Here is a 19,951-nt window from a genome sequence, read left to right as displayed (position 1 = left end):
AGTAAAATTTTGTCTTCAAAAACTAATAGGTTAAATACCACTCCACAAATGCCTTAAGTGAAGGCAAAAGCCTATTTCTCAGAGCCAAAAAAAAGAACATACACTAGAAGGCATTATAGAACATGGATATATAACCACTAGTTTCATGCCTTGCATCTGTGAGTCTTGAAAATGCCATTACTCTGTGCTAAATTAATTTAGGCTTATTCAGTCAAATGAATGCACTGGAGAACCAATATAAACTAGAATTTCCTGAGCCATTTTCTATCTTCCAAAACCTAAAATAGTTTATGCTGATTTTACTGGCTAATTGTAACTGGCAGATCATTTGCAGAATAGTAAAAGCAAACCACTTCATGCTTAAAAAAAATTTAATGTATTAATTAAAACAAATTTAAAGTATTAATTTGTGACCTTAACTCACAAAACCTTTTTCCTAAGGAGATTGATTTCTCAGCTCAAGACAAGTTTGTAGATGACATGTTGATCATGGTACACTAGAACTTATATTCAAGTGAAAACTAGCAAAAATAAAGCAGTATAGACTAAAATAGTAAGTCATTAAATAGGATATTAGGATCTTGCCTGAAATTTTAATTTTGTCCTTTTTTAAGTTATGTTCTATAGGCAGGGCTAGATGATAGTGTTATTTGCACCTCAAGAATTTCTTTGACAGCACTAGGATTACTATAGAAAAACAAAGGAAAATTTAGCCCTTTATGAATAAGTTTGGCTTCATGTTTTGTTTTATAAACACAGCTCCTATGCAGAGATAAATTTTTTTCTTTTTCCCCAGACACATACTTTTCAATAAGCTTTCTAATGTTTTTATGATCAAGTCTGAATCAGAGTTTACTAAGCTAACTGAGTGAAGAAGACATCTATATTTATTCTTTATGTTGAAGCCTGGAAGTGGGAAGACAAAGTTTACAATCCACTGGATTCAGTGGCAAGTTCTTTCCTGCCCTGTACACATAACAGTCCAGAGCTGATTCTCTGTGGATGTTCCCAAAAGCCTTGGCACCACTCTGAGAGGTAATAAGAGAAAAACTTACACTTTTTCTCCAAGACCTTAAAAACCTGCCTACAACAATCAGTGAGAACACTGTTTTTAACACCTGGATTCCCCTTGATTGATTATGTCAATCTGGCACATCAGATATAGCTACAAATTACAGAAATATTTGCTGCACAGTTCCTCCTGAAGTAATTCTGCTAGCCTGGGTATGGCACCACCATGGTGAACAAGTCCTGTTGTTAGCAAATCTAACAGAGACATGCTCTTGATGATGGGCTAGGGGTCACAACACAGGTAAACTATGCTTCTGATTCCTCTTCTCTGGTAAATGTGTTTTTAGATGGACTGGAGGTTATCAACTCCCAGAAATAAACCCACCTTTTATATTTTTTCTCTGTGTGTGCACTCCAGTCTGTGTGTGTGTGTGTGTGTGTGTGTGTGTGTGTGTTGAAGCTTCTGCAGCTACACTGCAAACTCAAGAAGTCTTGCTTTAGTCTCTAACACTGTAAAAATTAAACAAACACTCCTAAGTGACAAATTTCTATAGACATATTTTACGCTACAGAAATCCCAAAGGAATTCTGTTCTTCCCTCACTGACTAAAGAAATGAAAAATTAAATCTCCAGCATGAAAAGTATTTGCTTCAAACTCTTGTCTACACTGTTTAAGGTTCTTCCCTTAAGAGCCTACTGGAAAATAAAGGAGAGAAAAATTAATAATAATTATTGCACTGATGTGAAAAATGGCTTGTATTAAGGAATCTTTAAACCTTTTAGCCTCTTGCTTTCTTTCTTATGATGATTGTTTGTTTTTTCTAAATGCTTTTGGCCCTCAATGCAGTAAAATACTTAAGCACAGTACTTAATGTAAAGCATAAGTTTAATTTCTACTGGATTTGAAACATGGTTTAGGGTTATTTACTGAATCATAGCCTTCATCATTAATGTTTCCTTTCAAACTACACATTTTCCACAGAAAAAGAAACCAGGAACATTCTCTAAAGTTTATTCCACTGAAAGGAAGAAGCAATGAGAAAGGCACCAAAATTTATCATCCACCAAAGCACTGAATTTATCTGAGTACTCTAGACAATTCAGTCTAAGGACATTGACCTGACATTCCTAATCCAGGTTTAAAAAGCTCAATGCTAAACAGTGATGAAAATAAGTAAAGCCAGAATTCCACAATTATTTTTTAAAAAGCAACCTAATTAATTCACCTCAAACCAGTTATCAGTTCGTAGATAGCAGGTGACTGATGCAGAAAAAAGCAGGTAACACTGTTTTCCAATTCCTGCTCACTGAAAACTGGCTTCTGATGAGAGTTTGCTTCTTTTCAGGTTTGCCTCCTAAGATTCACCACCAAACAAATGTATCCCACATTGTCGTTTTACAAACCCCTTCTTGCTACATATCACCCAAAATTAAGCAGCTAACAAAGAGGAAGATAATTAAAAAGAATGTAAAAAATAAATGTCTGACCCACTAAACAGGTATAACCAGAGACTTTAGTGGACTAATACCATTTTAGCCAAGTAAAGCCTGGCCAAAAGTACTCCTCCATAAAGGAATGTATGATGCATGAGCTTAGTAAATCATCACCATTGCTAATCATTAAGGCACTATCATACAAAGAGAGAGCAGCATGATGGTTATTAAAATGGTTCATTAATACCTGCACAGGAGCTTTGCAAAGTAAGGACAACCTAAGTTTCTTACCTGAGCTTTTATTGGTTTTGTTCTGTCTACTCTTTACTTGCTCAGTCCATAAGGTAGGATAACGAGAAGCTATATCTAGAAAAAAAAAAAAGGCAACAGAATATACTTTAAAAAAGCTAACATTTTTAAAAGTTATTAACAACTGAATAAGGGCTAGTTTTAAAGAAACATGGATCTTTTTAAAAAAAAGGGAACATTGGTTTATATTAGGGCAGTTAAGTGTAGCTATGATATTTTCTGAAAAATCCCTTTGCCAGGATTTTTCTCCTGAGAAGCTGAGAGGCCTCAGGAACAAAATGTAAACAATGATTATCTGCTGCTGTGGAATGCAACAGGTGCATCTTTTATTGGTCTCGTGTGGTTGTTTCTAATTAATGTCCAATCACAGTCCAGTTGGCTCAGACTGTCTAGTCAGTCACAAGATTTTATTATCATTCCATTCTTTTCTTTCCTTGCAAGCTTTCTGATGAAATCTTTTTTTCTATTTTTTTAGTCTAGTTTTACTATAATATAAATTGTAAAGTAATAAATCAGCCTCTGAAACATAGAGTCAGATCCTCATCTCTTCCCTAGTCCTGAGACCCCTGTGAAGACCACCACACTTAAGACTATTATTCATGCAAAGGCATGAACAGTCCTTTCCTTATCCTATTTGTACAGAAGATTTCTCAATCTAAAAGCTGAATAAACACTTCTAGATGAAAATTATGTTTAATTAAAATAAAAATGTCCTACTCTGGACCCAAAATATATGATGGCTGCAGACCCAAATTCTGCAAGATTAGCAGTGAGCAATAAGGCAGCCACAACATTGGAATATTATTGCTTATTTAATGGCAATTCATTTCTCCAGAGGCAAATAAGCCTCAAAAAACATCAGCCTTAACAGTGACATTACTAGTCATTACATTGAGGATAGAATTTACCCTTTGACTTGTTTATTTGAACATAGAGTTCTAATCTGCATTTCGGCTCATGCTTAAAACCTGTGTCTGCCCTCAGTCACGACAATTAAACTTGCTGATGTTGGTCTCCACAGGTAAAGTCTCATCTCCAGACTAGCATACAAAATTCACTGCCTGCAAGACTCTAATGTGTTTGTTGTCTTTGTTGCTCCTAAAAAAAGAACAGAGGTTTGCACTTTCTTGCAACTGCCCCAGCAGGATGGCATTTTATGTTGTGGAATACAGTCCCCAACTGCACAGTTTAATACCTCACTGTTAAATTTGCTCACCTTCTTCATCACCCTGAGGCTGAGTCTCCAGCGCGGGAGCTGAGGCATCATCTGAATTCAGAATGGAAAAGATTTGCAAGGAGACTACAATTATGAGAGTAAGCTAAATAAGTGTACATACATGATTGAAAAGAATGATTTGCACATAGCCCCGGCCAGTAAACAATAATTTAAACATTCTTTATAGGCAGCACACAGCACAGATATATTAGATATAAAGACTGTGTTTTATAAATGGATGGGGTTTGAGGTTATGGATGATGAATTTCTTGCAAGTTCTTTGGTGATGTATGAAGCGATCAGGTTTCTCTCTGGAGTGTAATTCTTCACTTCTAATGCTGCACACTGATACCTATGGATTATAACTGAAAAATCAGCATTGCTAAGACATAATTAGATAAATGTATAGAAGAAGTGAGACCTGTAAAAGCAAAAAGAGCCCGGAGGGAATGAGCAGCTGCAGACACTTTAAAATCAAAGGGATTTTTAAGTCCAGCAGGATCTATTCAAGAATCAAGTCGATATACAATAAGATTCACAGATTATATAACCAGAATATTGTTTGCACACTGTTATCCTCTGGTCATCATTCTCCATCCACCTACTACCAACCATTACTGCAAGAAATGAGGGAGGGAAAATTACAGAAATGACAAGATGATGTGAGTCATTTTAGGTTCAGTAAAACACTGTGGACATAGTGCTGGAAAAGAAAAATTAAACATAAAAAACTATTTAAACAAGATTTTGCTAAACAGAGTAAAACCAAAGACCCATCTTTACTTTATTATGATTTTTTGTTATTTAAAACTATTGCAGATGTGGGGTAAATATGACTCAGGAGACCATGCTAGTACATATTTTCCAGTCATGATTTCCTGCGGCATGGGGCTAACTCCAAGACCAAGGTGTACTGCAGTAAACAGCATCTTCTATGCAAAGGTTTTATTACTATTTCTTGCAGTTTCACAAGTGGATGTCAGACCAAAACAGTTTCCAGATTGTTTTCTTGGCATTTTCATGGAAGACAGAATCAAAGGTAACTGAGAAGCTGCTTCTGGCATGTAGCCTTACCTGGGTAATGAGGGAGCAGCAGCTTTTAGGCTAACACACTGTCTCTTTCCTTTCCTTTCTGCTAGTGCAGTTCCAAGAGTCTCCTGTTCTCTTTGCTATCACCATCACTGCTTGGGGTATTTTTAAGTCTGTGTTGTCTTTAAATCATGCAAAAGGTTTGGGGTCGCTCTGACCTTTGCCTCTAAGGGTCATAGTCTAGGTCACAGCAAATACAGATCCCAAGTAGATCTTGATATCAGGTAAAACCAAATTTTTAGCCATGGAATAGTGATCTTTATACAAAACCAAAGCAGCAGCAACGGGAGCTTATTTTCAATGCAAAATTATCTAACCAAGGCATAATGAGATTTCTTTTAAGAGTGCTCATTCTTCATGTCCACACAATGGCAGGATTCTTTGCTCCAATGCTCTGAAAGACTGTCACTCCTCATTAGTTTTGCTGGCATTTCTGTGGTGTCCTCTGGGTGGTGGAATAAGACCATTGATTAATTTCAGAGAGGCCATCAAGCATCCTACTGTACTGAAAATCAAGACACAGATCATCAATCAGTATGTGATTCAGAAAACCCAGTATTTCAGAAGGTAACTTATGGTAGGCAGATATTACCCAGAGCCAAGCCAGGAATTTGGTCTGCATTTAAATGACACTTTTCTAATCATCTTTTGGTACACAATTTCAGTTTAATCTTTTGCAAGATTTAACTGCATTTAACACATTTAATCTTATGCAATTATCTGAATTTCAGTGTAGTGCTGCAACTCAGTGATAATCAGCCCAATCAAAATTAGGATCCTGAACTTTGTTCAAGCAGCATTTAAAACAGTTATGATGTTTCTGTTGTTGTAAAACAACATATTTTTAATGACTGATATGAATTAGATATCTCACAGACAAATTGCACAATTCTTCCAGGCTGGCACATGCATACCAGTTGGTATATTTAAACATAAACATGTTTAAATTCTGTTTGCTGTCAGAGTTCAGTTACCAAGAACACAGTCCTGCAGTCAGTTAAGAACCAGAAAAAAGGGATGTGATCCCAACTCTGACACCTGTGCTTTTCAGAGTATAAATATTTTCCTTGGATAGAGGAAAGAGGTGTGGAGCCAGAGAACATACATTAGGGAATAAATTTTAAGCTCCATTTCTGTTTAGTTTAATGTTTAAATTTACAAACATGCTAACAAAGCCCCTGGTCTCCAATATCTGCAGCTGGAAGTTTTCTTTCAGTATTACAATACCCAGAGAAAGCAAGGTGCACAAGTACAACAGATATGGCTCACCAGCTCCACATCTATGAGACATCTTGGAAGAGGAGACTGCCTCAAGTTAAATCTGGGTTGTTTCTTGAGGAGAGTCCTCAAGGCCACACCTTGAAGGTCTGAAGCACATCCTCTGGAGAACACTGTGAACACTGAGAACACTGTGAACCAGCCTAAGCTTGCTGGGCTACAATATGGGAAGACACCCCTGGTTATTCCACAGGAAAATGTGGAAGAAAGAGGAGCAGAGAGTGTTATGGTTGTTGCAAAAAACAACATACTGGATACTGCTGTGCCCTTGCAAGCTGAGCTACAGAATATGTTTTACTACACTGGCTGTGAAGCTGAAGCACAGCTCCTTAACTCAGATGGATGAATGATCCTGGTCCCTACGCCGTGGGAGTCCCTAAGAAATTTTGGATGTCTCTGAAAACACTACTTTATTTAAAGCATAAGGCAGTATCCAGCTGGAAGAAGGGTGAGGAGAGGAAGACAGCAGCGTTTGAGAAGAAGCAGGGACCACCTGGGAACCAGGTCAGAAGCCTTTAATGCTGCAGGCTTGTGCTGGAGAACAAAAACCAGGCATGAGTAAAATGCAATCATGTCACTTTAGACACAAATATACGTGGTAAGAAGGAGATTTGATAAACTGTGTTCATTTCCTTGTTCTACGACCGTTCATCCAGGGTTCAGTAGTTCATCCAGCACAGCCACAAACAAAAATAAGGAATACCAGTCAAGTTTTATACATGGAATAGTTCATTCCGTTCAAAGCTGAAAATGAAAGTCCAGACCTGAAGAAAATGGGCAACCTAAGGTTAGTGGAACCTGCAATTTGTCTGGAAATACATGAAGGACCAATTTTTCAGTAGCTTGTGATTATTAGCCTTAAAGAAGTCCTGATTCTTTTAGCCTAACAGCACTATAGTTTATGTAAATGTTAGGTTTTTTGCAATGCTGCAAAAGTGCCTGTAAAAAAATTCAGTTATATTTACCATGCACCAAACAGAGAGGCATTAACATTAGAACAAAAATGGGTAACTTCTTTAAAATTAATTTATGCAGTGTAACTGGTAGAAATATTCAGTATGTTGTTTTCAGCTGAATCTAAAATTCTTTCAAGTGTTTGGAGAGTGTAAATTTTAATTTTGTTTAGAGCATAGACATCTCATTCATTTTAGTCTGCAAGCTATGTCATATTCACATCTGATTTTGTTCTGCCAAAAAGATATACATCATGACCTATATCAAAAAACAACAAACTTCTGGCTATAAATGTAAGCCATCAGATGAATTAATCCCAATATAAAGCCAAGTGCTGGGTCCAAGATGACTCAAGCACTGACTGCTATGGAAATAAAGTGAGAACTCCAGTTCCCAAGATTTTGGGACGGCAGGATGTTGTCTTTAACAAACAGACAGAATAATCTGTCCTCCAGAAAAAGCAAAAAGTATGGGAAAATATTTCAGAGTATAGAATTGGGAAAGAAAGTTGCTGTCCAAACAGCACTGAATTGCAAAGTCTATAGGACTAAGACTAGAAAAATATGGTGTCTATGCATACATACATATATATAAATTTAAACTTTAAAGTTTACTAAATATCTGCAATGCAAATATAAAATTGATAACATGCATGCATATATATTACATATGCAGCTACAATATATCATAAATTTATATTGATAATTTAAATATATGGAAAACCACAGTAGTGTCTCTCACAGCTATTTTAGCTTCTATTTAAAGGCCAACTAAGATATTTACCTGTTTTGCCTGCTCCTTCTCGTTGTGGCAGCTTCTCACTCACTGAACCTACAATTGGAAGAAGGAATTAACCAGAAAAATATTATTTTCACTTTTAATATGCCATCTAAGAAACACAGTTCTGCTGTAATGATTCATTTTTGTATATTACAGCAATAAATATCAGCAAATTCTTCCTTTGCAAACCAAAGGTTTCAGCTTTGCCTGACCTCTGCATTCATGCACAATCCCTACACTGCCAGACTCCACTTCTTGGCCAGCACAAGACCTGAGAAAGAGGCAGCATTAAACACTACACAGACACAAGTCCAAGAACATGCTCAAGTGCTGCAGGATGACCCTTTCCCTTCCCCACTGCCCCAGCAAGGACAGGTCCTGCAGGAAAGAGCATCACCCCAGAACCACTCCCTTGTTGTCCCTCCTGCAGGGCAGCTCCCTCCCTCTGCTCAGTTTTGCCCTCGCACCTCAGATGCTCTGAGGGACTTTTTCAGCCCCTAGGCCAGGCCTGGCTCAGATTAAAACCAGTCCTTTCCTGCTTTGCAGGCCTTACACAAAACCTTGGGGATGCCCTGTGCTGGTGTAGCAAAGTGTTTGTGTCCTGGGGCAAGCACAGAGCCTTATTCTGAGCCTGAGCTGGCTCACAGCTCATCCCCAGAGCTGCAGCCCTTGGGAGAAGAGACAGCAGAGCTGAGAAGGGAGGCAAGAAGATTACAAGAGATGGGTTTTCACAGCTTATTCTATCAGACTGTACTCCAATCCAACACAGAATCCAGCCTTGCTTTCAATCCATCAAGTAATGGAGAATCCACTAATTTTCTTAGCAGTTTTTCAAGGGGGCACTTATCCTTAGGGTTTAAAATAGAAATCTTTCCTTATTTCTTGCATATGTGCCATTTCTATTTTTATGATTCTAATTACTAGACACTTTTTAACAATTTATCTGTCTGCTGCATTGAAAATCACCTTTAAAAGCGTTATTTTTCTCTCTGAAGAGCCACATGGAGTGATCAAATCTTAAGAACATGAAGTCTTTCCATTCTTACAATATAGTCTCTTCTTACACACACCTACTATAAATAAAATAAAAATACCAAAAAACCACTAATCTGTCACATCTGACAGATGCTTGTAGGTGTGTGAAATAATTTAGCTGCCTTAATTTTCTTAATTTGTTAAGTTATTGGAATAACTATGATCACTGTGTTCAAAAAAAAAATAAAGGAAACCCAAACCTTGCAGCACATTACTTGTGTTCTAAAAGGACAATTTAAACAAGAGAACCCACTAAATCACAGGCCTTGCTTACCATGCTGAGCTGATGGTTACTTCAGCAGGAAGTTTAGACAAGGAGTTTGCCAGAGGGGAGATGCCTAACATTACAAATCAGCCCTGATGATTTTAAAGGCTCCATAAAAGAATACATGGCATTGCAGCCAAGATAGTAAACTTCTGATGGATTCAGCTCTTAATACAGCTTTATATATTCAAATTACAGCTTTATATATTCATATTAAAATGTTCTTGTTTAGATTTGTTTCCTTTTATGGCAATAGTTTATTTTAATGTATTTTCACTATATAATGTTTGAGTCACCAGAAACTGAATAAAGTCAGTGGTGCATCAGTATTAACTGAAGCAAGAAAGAGAAAGTCACTATCATTGTAGGAATTATATCCATGGGTGTTTGGGATAGCTGGTTCTAAATGGGCTCCAGTACTAATCCATGCTGTTCACTCTGAGAAGGAGGCAGATTTTGTATTTATGCTGAAGCCAGAAGATCTAAGTTTTTGGTGCTTGGCTTGCATTTGATAAAAGGCTCAGCTTGAACTCAAATAAAGTGTTCCAGTGTTCGGAAGTACTACACACAAAATTACAGGTTTTTCTAATTGCACCAAATACTAGTGATCCAATCTTTCCTCAGATTTCATCCAGCTACTATTAACTCTGTAGTTTCTGAATTTCATTTTGGTTCACGGGCTTATAATTATAATTTCCTTGCAAACCCAGACACTTTAGGCCCAACTCTCAGTCACACAAGCATTTTAAACAGGCTTTTCATTTCGGAGTAGAAATGATGTCTCAGCAGGGGGAATGTGTGTGATGAGCTGCTACTGATACTCACTCTGCTCCAGCTTGGCACCAGGGTTGTCTCTCTATGTACATTAGAACTATTACAAATTGAACTGGGTTTATACATAAGTAATTTAACACATTGGTGAAATTTATATAATATCACACATCTTAAACTAAAAGCAGAAAAATTTTTCCAGATGCATTCACATTACTTCATCTGTATGAGAAACGGTGAGAATGGCTAAAGTCTGGGAGAATAAAATTTTATTTTTTTTACCCTAAATTTTCATGAAAAAATTAGGAAAATGGATGGAAGAGGAGAATGGCAATAACTAGTAATAAAAACTAACATAATCATACTGAATCTAGCTTCAGTAAGAAATTGGATGGGTTTTATGAAAATTAAGTTTCCTGGGCCAACATTACTTTTTTAAATAGTCTTAAGAAGTCAGTAATAATATTCACAGAATTTCCTATAAAAGAAAACCTGTGCTCTTCATATAGTTCCATCTGAAATTTTCAGTTTAGGCAGCATAAACTTTTCTTGTCCCCAAATCTGAGGTAAAGAGTTATTGAGTTTGCATCTTTTTTCTACCATTTCCTGAATATATTTAAGGTAGAAGCACTTCTAGCTGAAGTGATGAAAGGAAGTTGCATTTGCAAGATTTTAGGAAATTGTGTCTTCAATATCAAGATGAATCCCCATATTTTTAGCTAGGCAGGAAACAAAACCAGCTTATAACTTTTCTAAAAGTTAGGTAATGCAGCTGGCTTCCAAATTTTCAGTACATTGTAAGCAAATAATAAATATCCTTATGGAATGGCAGAGGATAAGAAGGGATACTAGGTTCAGCAGCATTACATCAAGAGGAAGAATTTAGCATCTTTCAAGCTTGTACACTTGCTTTCTGATCTTTTTTTTTTTTTAAAGGCAGACATACTCATGCCTTAGTTTATGGCACACCCCACAATTCTATCCAATTTCACTCTAACAGCATCTGAGGCACAATAAATCTTCCAGGGAATGTGATGTGAGTTTTGTGGGTTTTGATTTTAGCATATCCATTTCCTATCATTCTGATCATATGGGACTGGGCTATAAAAAAAAAAGGTGAAAGCCTATTGTTAATTAGAGAATATTTGATATATCATCACTGAATGCAGATATCAGGAAAGGTAAACTCCCCCTATTATTCTTATCTCACCTATGGTTGTGTCTGACTGTGCATGTACACACAAAGAACTACATATGAGGACTAAATACCTAGATGATTCAAGGATGGATATTTTTCTCCAGCTAATGAAAACAATTTAATGCAAACTTTAAAAGTTCATTCCCTTCCCAAATCATATTATCTGATCACAGGACTATACTGGAAGAGTTTGGAATTTCTAAAGGTAGTTACTTGTATTTTGGCCATAAAAGATGATTATGCCATCTTAATCAAAAAGGAGTAAAACTACTTCACAGAAGAATAAAACGTGTCTCCATACCTCTACAATCTCACTGGCAGGAGCCCAGTGAATTTAATAGTGCATAAACCCCCTACAATAGGCAAAGACTGTATCTTCCCATGATAATGTAACACCTGCTTCTCAACTTCTGCCCCATTTCTCAGGACTCCCTGCCTATGGAATTTCTGTAGTTCCCTGCAGTGCTGATAACAGAGATGGAGAGTTGTAAAAATGTCCTTTTTTTATGTCTGGTGCTCTTTAGTGAAAGTACTGGGAGACATTAATCATTTTTAAGGAGCTTTCTTTTTAATGCCATCATGGGAATGTGTGTGATTTACTGTCCCTCTCACCATTGCTCCTGCAATGCTGAAGACTATTTCCATGGAGTGGAACAGCATTTTGAGATTTATCATGTGTGTCTTAGCATAACCAAATGTTGATGTGGGAAAATCTGAAAAGGATGGAAGAAGAGTCTCTTTCGGGTAAAGAAATAGTTATTAAAGCAAAGGTTTACATAAAACAGTTGGAAAGTCACACTTTTTTAAATGCTGCTTATGACCTTCATCCTTCCATATCTTATGTCTCTTGCACAAATGGCAACTTAAATAAGAGCAAAAAGAAAAAGTCAATGAGCAAAAAATGGCTCAGGCAACTGTTGTTGAAACATAAAAAATAGATATGGGACACTTTTTGGACCCGAGATAAGTTTAGGAAAAACCATGTTATTTAGCTAACCAGCCTTAACAGTTAGGGAAATGTAGAGGTTGTTTTGCATATCCAGTATCACACAGTAAATGGGAAGCTGGAAGGGGTTGGAATTGCTGAACCAAACTCCTAACTGCCCATCCTAAATTCTGCTCTATATTTCCTCTATTGAAATTCAAGTTCTTCCAGACTGCCATTTTCTTCTTTCTTATTTCTGAGCATTCATCAGAAGTAGTTCCACTGGGGGAAAATGAAAGGCAAGAAATTTTCCTTTAATTTCAGAACAGCACAGTTGATTAGAAATGTATTTTAACCCAATCTGAAGTTGATGAAAAACTAAAATAGAACTGAAAATTAACTGAATATTTTCATTAAAGCAAAAAAATTTTCACACATTCCATGGTAGCACATTACCTGTAAGAAAATCATTAGAAAAGCATCTTAATTGTCTGTACAAATTTTCCTCTAAAGGAAAAAGGTGGCAAAATTGATCTTGGGAGAGAAAGGTATGGTACAGGCAAACTTAGAAATTTGTATAAATATCTGAAATACCTACAGCATCCAGCCTGCAGAATACAAAGAAGCAGTGAGAATAAAGAAACATGCTGGTGTCAGGATGCCACCACTGCAGATCTGCCTGTATATCAGAAACAGCAAGGCAATTCCTGCATCAAGGCTAGCAAGACACAAGGCTAACAAGGGACAAGAGTGGCAAAAATGGTATCTCTGTAATACTAGTTGAAACAGGAATATATCCATACAACTTCAGTTGACCCACTGAAGTTTGGGTTATAATTCCTGTGCATAGTCATACTAAATAAAAAAGTACAAAAGGGAATCAATAGAGATCTGGAAAACATCAACAGACTTGTGAGGAAAAAAAACCCCAACTCTGTTATCCTAAACAGATGGCAATTTTGAATATATGCTTGGAAAATGGGAGAAAGATGCAGTTGTGCGTGAGACTTTCATTTCGCAATAAACGAACTAAGTTTTGCTTTATTATACCCCATAACTTTCTGAGAAAATCTGTAGCTGCCTTCTCTGCTGAATGAGAAGGTTTCTCCAGATCTCTCAAAACTGAGTCCTTAGCCAATACCACTGTAAAATCCCCTAGCATTTCAAGTCTTACTTCCAAACTCTGCTGTGGCTGGACTTCTTTCCTGAGGGACAAAGGAGAAGTGGTGAATAGTAAAACACGAGAACACTGATAGAAGCACAGGATGAAATGTGCAGAGATAATCCCACAGGGTCTCATAACAACTGAAAAATTACCCAAAATCTTTCCATGGATCAAAATCAGACTCTGAATTCTTACCTGTGCCGTGGAGCAGTTTATTTATCTCTGAGCTACTAAATTCAATTTGAATGCTATTATGACCTTCACCTTAGCATTTCTGTAAAAATAATTTCCCTTCCCACCCCTCCAAAAATGAGCAGAAGCAGTCTGGCAGTTTACCTGCTAGGCACATGAATATACCTTTGAGAGGAACTAGGGTTAGGTTCCTGTAGTGATATAGAATAATTCTCAAATTAATTTTCTGGGAACTACACTGCAGTTGCTCCTCAGTAATATGAGTACCAATACAAAAAGTGAAAATATAGCAAATAATTCAACATTTTGAGCCAAAATAGTGCCATGTGTTATAAGACACCAGACAAACAATTATTTATTGAACTTGCAGCATGAGAATAACCTTTTATTCACTGACGTCAGTGAAAGGACAGGCAGGGAGGATATAAAAATGGATTTTGCAGAGAAAGAAACAAAGGTGCACTCTCAGAGAAGCCCTGGCTATGGACACGTAAAAACATCTCTACTCAAAATTACACTGAAGCAGAAAAGTGTTGTCCTGGCCATAGCATCATAGAATCACAGAATGGTTTGCAAGAGAATTTAAAGTTCATATCATTCCAAACCCCGTGCCACAGGCAGGGACACTTTTCACTAGACCAGGCTGCTCAGACTCCTATCCAACCCAGCCTTGAACATTTCCAGGGATGGCACATCCACAACTAAAGAAGAATCATCCATGTGTCTTCTGAAGATGCAGATGAGACATAAATGATAATAACACTAAAATGAAAATGAATGCACATTTTCCTCTATTTTAAGGTTTCTGGATATTTTATGTTACTTTTCACTTTTGAGTCTTGTTTCACAGTGACTTTTCAGACTGGATTAATAGGAATATTCTGAAGATTATTATTTCTGGATAAAGTTCACCTACAGGCAAGAGGTGGAAAAATTCTGCAAGTCATTTTAACTAGAAAGACCTTAAAATAAAAATAACTTTCTATAAACTTAGCTGAAACTTTTGCAATGGTCTCTTCCTTCCTCCATATATTTATTAAAAACATCAATGTTGTGCCTGAATGATTGAAGTAGACCAGGACAGGTAAATTCCTTGATTCACTTTCTTTTTCAGCTTTGTTCACGTTACAGGATTGGCTTTTTAAAGCTATTTATTCACTTTCTGACAGAGAATGGTGCTGCAGCACAAACAGTTATACAATAGATAGAGTGTGCAAATATTTGTAGAGCTATTTCTGTACAATTCTCTCAACCTCCAGGGGCATGAACAGCGATTCTAACAACCACTCATACACCTGGGATTTGTATTTATCATAAGTGTTAATGAACTAGGGTCAGAAGCAAACCCCAGAGAAACAGAACCTGTTAATTGTCCTGATGAAATACAAAAGGCAGCCTGCAAGGCAGGGAGTTCGATTTGCCAGTAAATTTCTGCAGGCAATTTTTTCATTTTGCTCTTGATGCTTTTATTTTATTATTTCTCCTCTGGATTCGGTCATTTGTGGAATGTGCTGTGGGAGTTCTTTTATTGGCCTATGTTACAAATGGGCACTCCCACTACGTTTTTTCCTGTACTCTAAATATTGAATTATCAGAAAATGCAAATCCCTCTGAAATGTTTTTGCAATGAGTTTTTGTGCAAGAGAGTTTATAATACAAAGTGCTGTATCAGCAGTTTGGTCACCTGGTTTCATATGTGGACACATAAATATGGTATAAATGACCACTGCAGAAAACCTGTAATAGCTAGATTAATGTACAAATAAAATAGATGGATGCCAGAATCACAGGAAGGCTTAAGGTGGCAGTGACCTCAGACTTCATGCACGGCCACATGAAAAGCTGGACCAACTTTCTCAGGGCCTCATCCAGCTGAATTTTACCAGACCCCAAGGATGGGGCATCCACAGCTTCCACCACCACCACCTGTTTCTGGGCTGAACCACCCTTCTAGTGAAAACTTCTTTTGCTAAGTCTAATCAGATGCCACAGATAAACTGCTGTTCATGACATACCATCGTAACCTAGCCAGACAAACAAGATTTACCTGGGCAGCGGGGAGTTTTGTGGGCCACAGCAGTACCACTGATAGGACGGCCATTGGGAGTGACACACCAGCAGTATCCAGTGTAACTATGGCACTGAACCTGTCAGAAACAACAAGAACCATGTGCAGCTTGTCAGACACGTGCCTGTTATCCCACAGCATTCATGGCACGTGAGAACTGAAACTTATCCAGCAAACTGTATCGACAAAACCTGAAACAATAAACCACAATGACCCCATCTCAGCCTTAGATATGATTTTTTAGCATACAGCATATGTCAAGCTAAGTGTGGTAGGTCCTTCAGAATCAAATTGAAGAGAAAACCATTGAACTGTGTGGTTGTTTACACCCTTAGACAAGTGAGGTGCAGGTGTTATAAAAACCTCGCAAGGAAGTTCCTCAAGGGACACATAAGCTGTTCCTGAAACAAGCAATCCTGAGTTTTTTCCCACATAGAGAACATATTGTTCCACCCACTGAAGGAGCAGGACAGAGTGCTTCTGCCAGCATTATTCATATCCCAAGCTGTCAGAAAGGAAACTCTTGGAATTCCTCTTAAAAACCAATTGCATTATATTTTCTAAGGGCCAATATCACTTGCCTCATCATGCTTAAAAAAAAAGAAAAGTTGTCTTCTGCACAACTCCAGGATCAAAATGCAGTACAGAGGGGACAGAAGGGGATCGTGATTGGAATATGTACCTCAGGATAAGCTTCTAACTGTGTTCCTTCTGGATTCCGTGATCTAAGTAAATTAGTCTCAGACCACATGCTTGTGAAGAAATTCAGCAGAGAATAAAGAAGGATTCTGTATGATTCATGATTTAGCACTTAAGATATGGATTCCAGTTGCAAGATTTCTGGTTCAAATCACGAACAGATTACAAATTCCAAGCATTTTACCATCTGATGAGTATTCAGGGGGCTACAAGAATGATTCAGCTGCCTCATCCTAGAAGAACAGGGAGTGTATTACACGAACAGTGGAAATGTTTGGCTCTTTTGCTGGCCAAATGTGAAAAAGAGAACAAGGACTCAACACATAACAGATTTTCCTTCTTTTTTTTTTTTTTTTACTTGTTGGTACAAATTACATTTAATTTTGAAATTACATTTCCCTTCATTACATTTGTCTCTTCTTCAGCCTTTTCAAACACACATACTCTGACCTTCCAGTCACGCAAGACACTGAATGAAAAATTTTCAACCTGACTATATGTGCCATCATCATTGCATTCTGGGATGAACACTTGTTGAAATTCTTTGCGAGCTTGTTCTTGGGTGTACTTCCTCTCAGCCACACATCTGGAAACATCTAGAGAAAGAGAAGAGGTAATGATGATGCAATATGAAAAAACAATAAGTGATCATCTATATTATGAAAAAGACAACCCTGAGACTTGTGCAAAGAGAATCAGAATTTTAACAAGTTTCTTTTGCCTAACAAACTATATTGTCTACTACATATACTTTATGTCAGCTATGCAGCCAAGAGCTTAAAAAAGACACAAATATAAGATGTTGTACCTTTTACACTAAAAATTTTAGCAAGTTGCTGATGCAGAATCAGAACTTCAGAATCTGCTTGAGCTAAGCAATTTCAGGAAAAATGAGAATACCAGGCAAGCTTAAGGTAGTATTAATGACTTCAAGATGTGACTGTAACATCTGAATTAGAGTCATTTCAAACACACAAGCAGAGAAATTTGCTGCTTCTGATCCCTGCTTGGTTTAAAGACTGTTTGACAGAAAGTGGTTAATCCCATTTTAAGGCTAAAACTGTCCAGTGATTACCTGTGAGACAGTGGTGTTGTGTCATTCATTAATGTTTTGCAGTTCTTCAAAAGCATGGGAACAGCCTTTCTAGTCCATGTAAGGTGCAAATTAAACAGAACATGCACAGTGAATCAACAGCACTTGACAGAGGTTTGCATTCCTAGGAGCACACAGGTGAGCCAGCTGAATTCCCACAAGCACCTTCTCTGTGCCAGTTTGATCCAGACACACATTCACAGAACCAGCTTGGAAACTCAGTGGAATGGCAGAAGTTTCTTTTTACAGGGTAAATCCTTCACTTGTCACTCCCACTGAGCTTTGGATAACTCACTTGGCAACATCAGCATTAAAAAATCCCTTCACGTCCCAGGCAATCTGGTGTGGAAGTGTAGCACAATGAGGACAGAAACTTGTCCTCAGCATCTGCATTCTGAAAACAAACTGGGGCCCCTTAATTCTATTCTTCCTATTTCCCTCCTGATCTTGGATTCATGTGCACTAGCTCTGTGTGTTACTTTTCTCTTCTCTAAGGAGCACTATGAGAGTTCATGCTGCTAATATGCCCCAAATACAAACAGTTTCACTTTGAAAAACTATGTTTCAGTCTTAGCATCATTAATTGTATTATGCTGTTTCAGGAGGGGTACTTACAGAGATGAAATGATAACTGAAAGGGACAGAGAAGTTCAAGCATCCAGAAATGTGAGAAAGAAAAATAACAAGGAACTGAATTAATTTGTACTATGGCACTTTAATAGTTTGTTTTTTTGTTTTTTTTTTTTTCTCCAAGGCAGAAGTATAGCCAATGTACTGTGCAGCTCAGGTAAAATCAGTTAATGTGTGCACTGCCAAAGATTTTTTTAGGGAAAAAAATAAAGAGTCATTTTAAGCAAGCTTTGGTGTAGTAAGCATTCTTCTGAGCATGGTTTGGTTATACAGTACTTAATAACATGTGGTTTTAATGTAGCTAGTATTTTAACTGAAAATAAATCACTCCTTTGTTGGACCTCTGTCCTCGTTTTTCTAGAATGACATGTGGTTTAAATGTCTAAAAGGAAAAGTGATATAAATTCCATCACATAAGGTCTCTGGTATAGAACCAGCAGAGTTGTAAATTATCTTCAATAGTTGAATTATCATAAAAATATGCCAAGAAGAGAAGTTCTGCAAAGCTGTCCACCACTTGTTCCTAAACAGCCTGATGCTCTAAAGGCCTCCTATTCGTGGATGATCTAATATGCTTTAAAATCAACAGTCACCACGTTTGTTGGAATATAAAATTCACATTTGAAGTCTTATTTTGTATTATATAACCATGGAAACATTTTAAACCTGTTAGATATTACTGTGCTTCAGTATACACAAAATAAAACAACGAGGAAGATCTCTTATCAAGTTAAGCATCTGAAAGTGAATAAATTCAAAATATTATTTCCAGTTCTGTTTTGTTTTGTTTTTTTTTATTTTACCAAGATATTACTGCAGTAGAATAATTACAGCACTGAGTTGAGGTCCAAACCTGACAGAAGAAATGGAATCAGGTGATCAAGATAAAAAGAAGAAATATAAAAACATTCATACTCAGAATATTAATGACCATTGAATTGTTAATTCAGAGGAGCTAATTTCCTTCAAATAAAAAAGAGATCATTGAAGAGAAAAGAAATTACAATATTTTCTATAAATTTATAAGATTACACCATCTGATTATCTGCCTCTGCGCCCTAGTTGCAATGCCTTAAAAATCTGCTGCATAACTTCCAGAAATTTTTCCAAAGAAAAAGAATTCAAGACATTTAAGGGCTATACATTTATGCAAAAAAACAGCTGAAAAAGGATTAAAAAAATATTTCCTGACATTACTGAAGAAAGGCTGAAACATGAGCTCACATCAAAATATCAGACAAGAGATAGTTGTAGGGAAAATTTGCAGCTCCTAACATGCATAAATAAGTGATGGATGGCATCCCAATCTGTAGGGAGAAAAACCTTCAACATGGCCATTGCTCATGACCATTGAGCAAAGGCAAATCTGGGATTCACTGTACAAAGCCTCCCTTGACTGCAGCCAGACAATTCTTGTCTACAGACTCCTCTGTGCACCTGTAGAAGTGCAGGTAATGCTGCACATGAAACTCAAATTAATAGGATGGGTCTAGAATTATGTGGTTTGCCAGAATTTAGTTCACATAAATGAATCAATATATAAATAAATAAATACATCTAAGGGGATGAGTAACAGTAAAGTCTCTCACACACAGATTCAGCTTTGCTAGCTACCTAGGACAGGAATCATTCAGATCAGGAGGGACCCTGATTATTTTGAAATTAAGACCAAGAATGAAAGGTGATAGGACTGACCCAGTACCTCTGTACTGATTAATCAGCCCACAGCTTTTGACTTTTCAACATTGCCCCTGACAAAAGGGGGGCAATGTTGAAAAGTCAAAAGCTGCTCACACTGCTCACCTCACCCTGTCTTGTGAGGTGAGCAGTGTCCCTCT

General features: G+C 37.2%; 1 protein-coding gene across 5 annotated transcripts in view; it reads right to left on the bottom strand.

Annotated features, from left to right (window-relative positions):
* Positions 1 to 19,951, bottom strand: part of SMOC2 (SPARC related modular calcium binding 2) — a 140,199-nt gene that overhangs the window by 65,674 nt on the left and 54,574 nt on the right. For 4 of the 5 annotated variants that reach the window (XR_003945720.2, XR_007777283.1, XM_030236231.2 and 1 more), the window contains exons 3-7: positions 16,880 to 16,986; positions 15,671 to 15,770; positions 8,076 to 8,123; positions 3,972 to 4,055; positions 2,738 to 2,812 (exon numbers count right to left, since the gene is read on the bottom strand). Coding sequence is in view for 3 of the 5 variants with exons in the window: in XM_030236231.2 (XP_030092091.1) it covers positions 2,738 to 2,812; positions 3,972 to 4,055; positions 8,076 to 8,123; positions 15,671 to 15,770; positions 16,880 to 16,986 (414 nt within the window). In the remaining 2 variants the exon portion in view is untranslated. The remainder of the gene's footprint in view (positions 1 to 2,737; positions 2,813 to 3,971; positions 4,056 to 8,075; positions 8,124 to 15,670; positions 15,771 to 16,879; positions 16,987 to 19,951) is intronic. The other variant, XM_030236233.2, reaches the window with a different exon arrangement.

Source organism: Serinus canaria, chromosome 3, assembly GCF_022539315.1.
Source record: "Serinus canaria isolate serCan28SL12 chromosome 3, serCan2020, whole genome shotgun sequence".
NCBI classification, from domain to species: domain Eukaryota; kingdom Metazoa; phylum Chordata; class Aves; order Passeriformes; family Fringillidae; genus Serinus; species Serinus canaria.
This window is presented reverse-complemented; position numbering and strand designations above follow the sequence as displayed.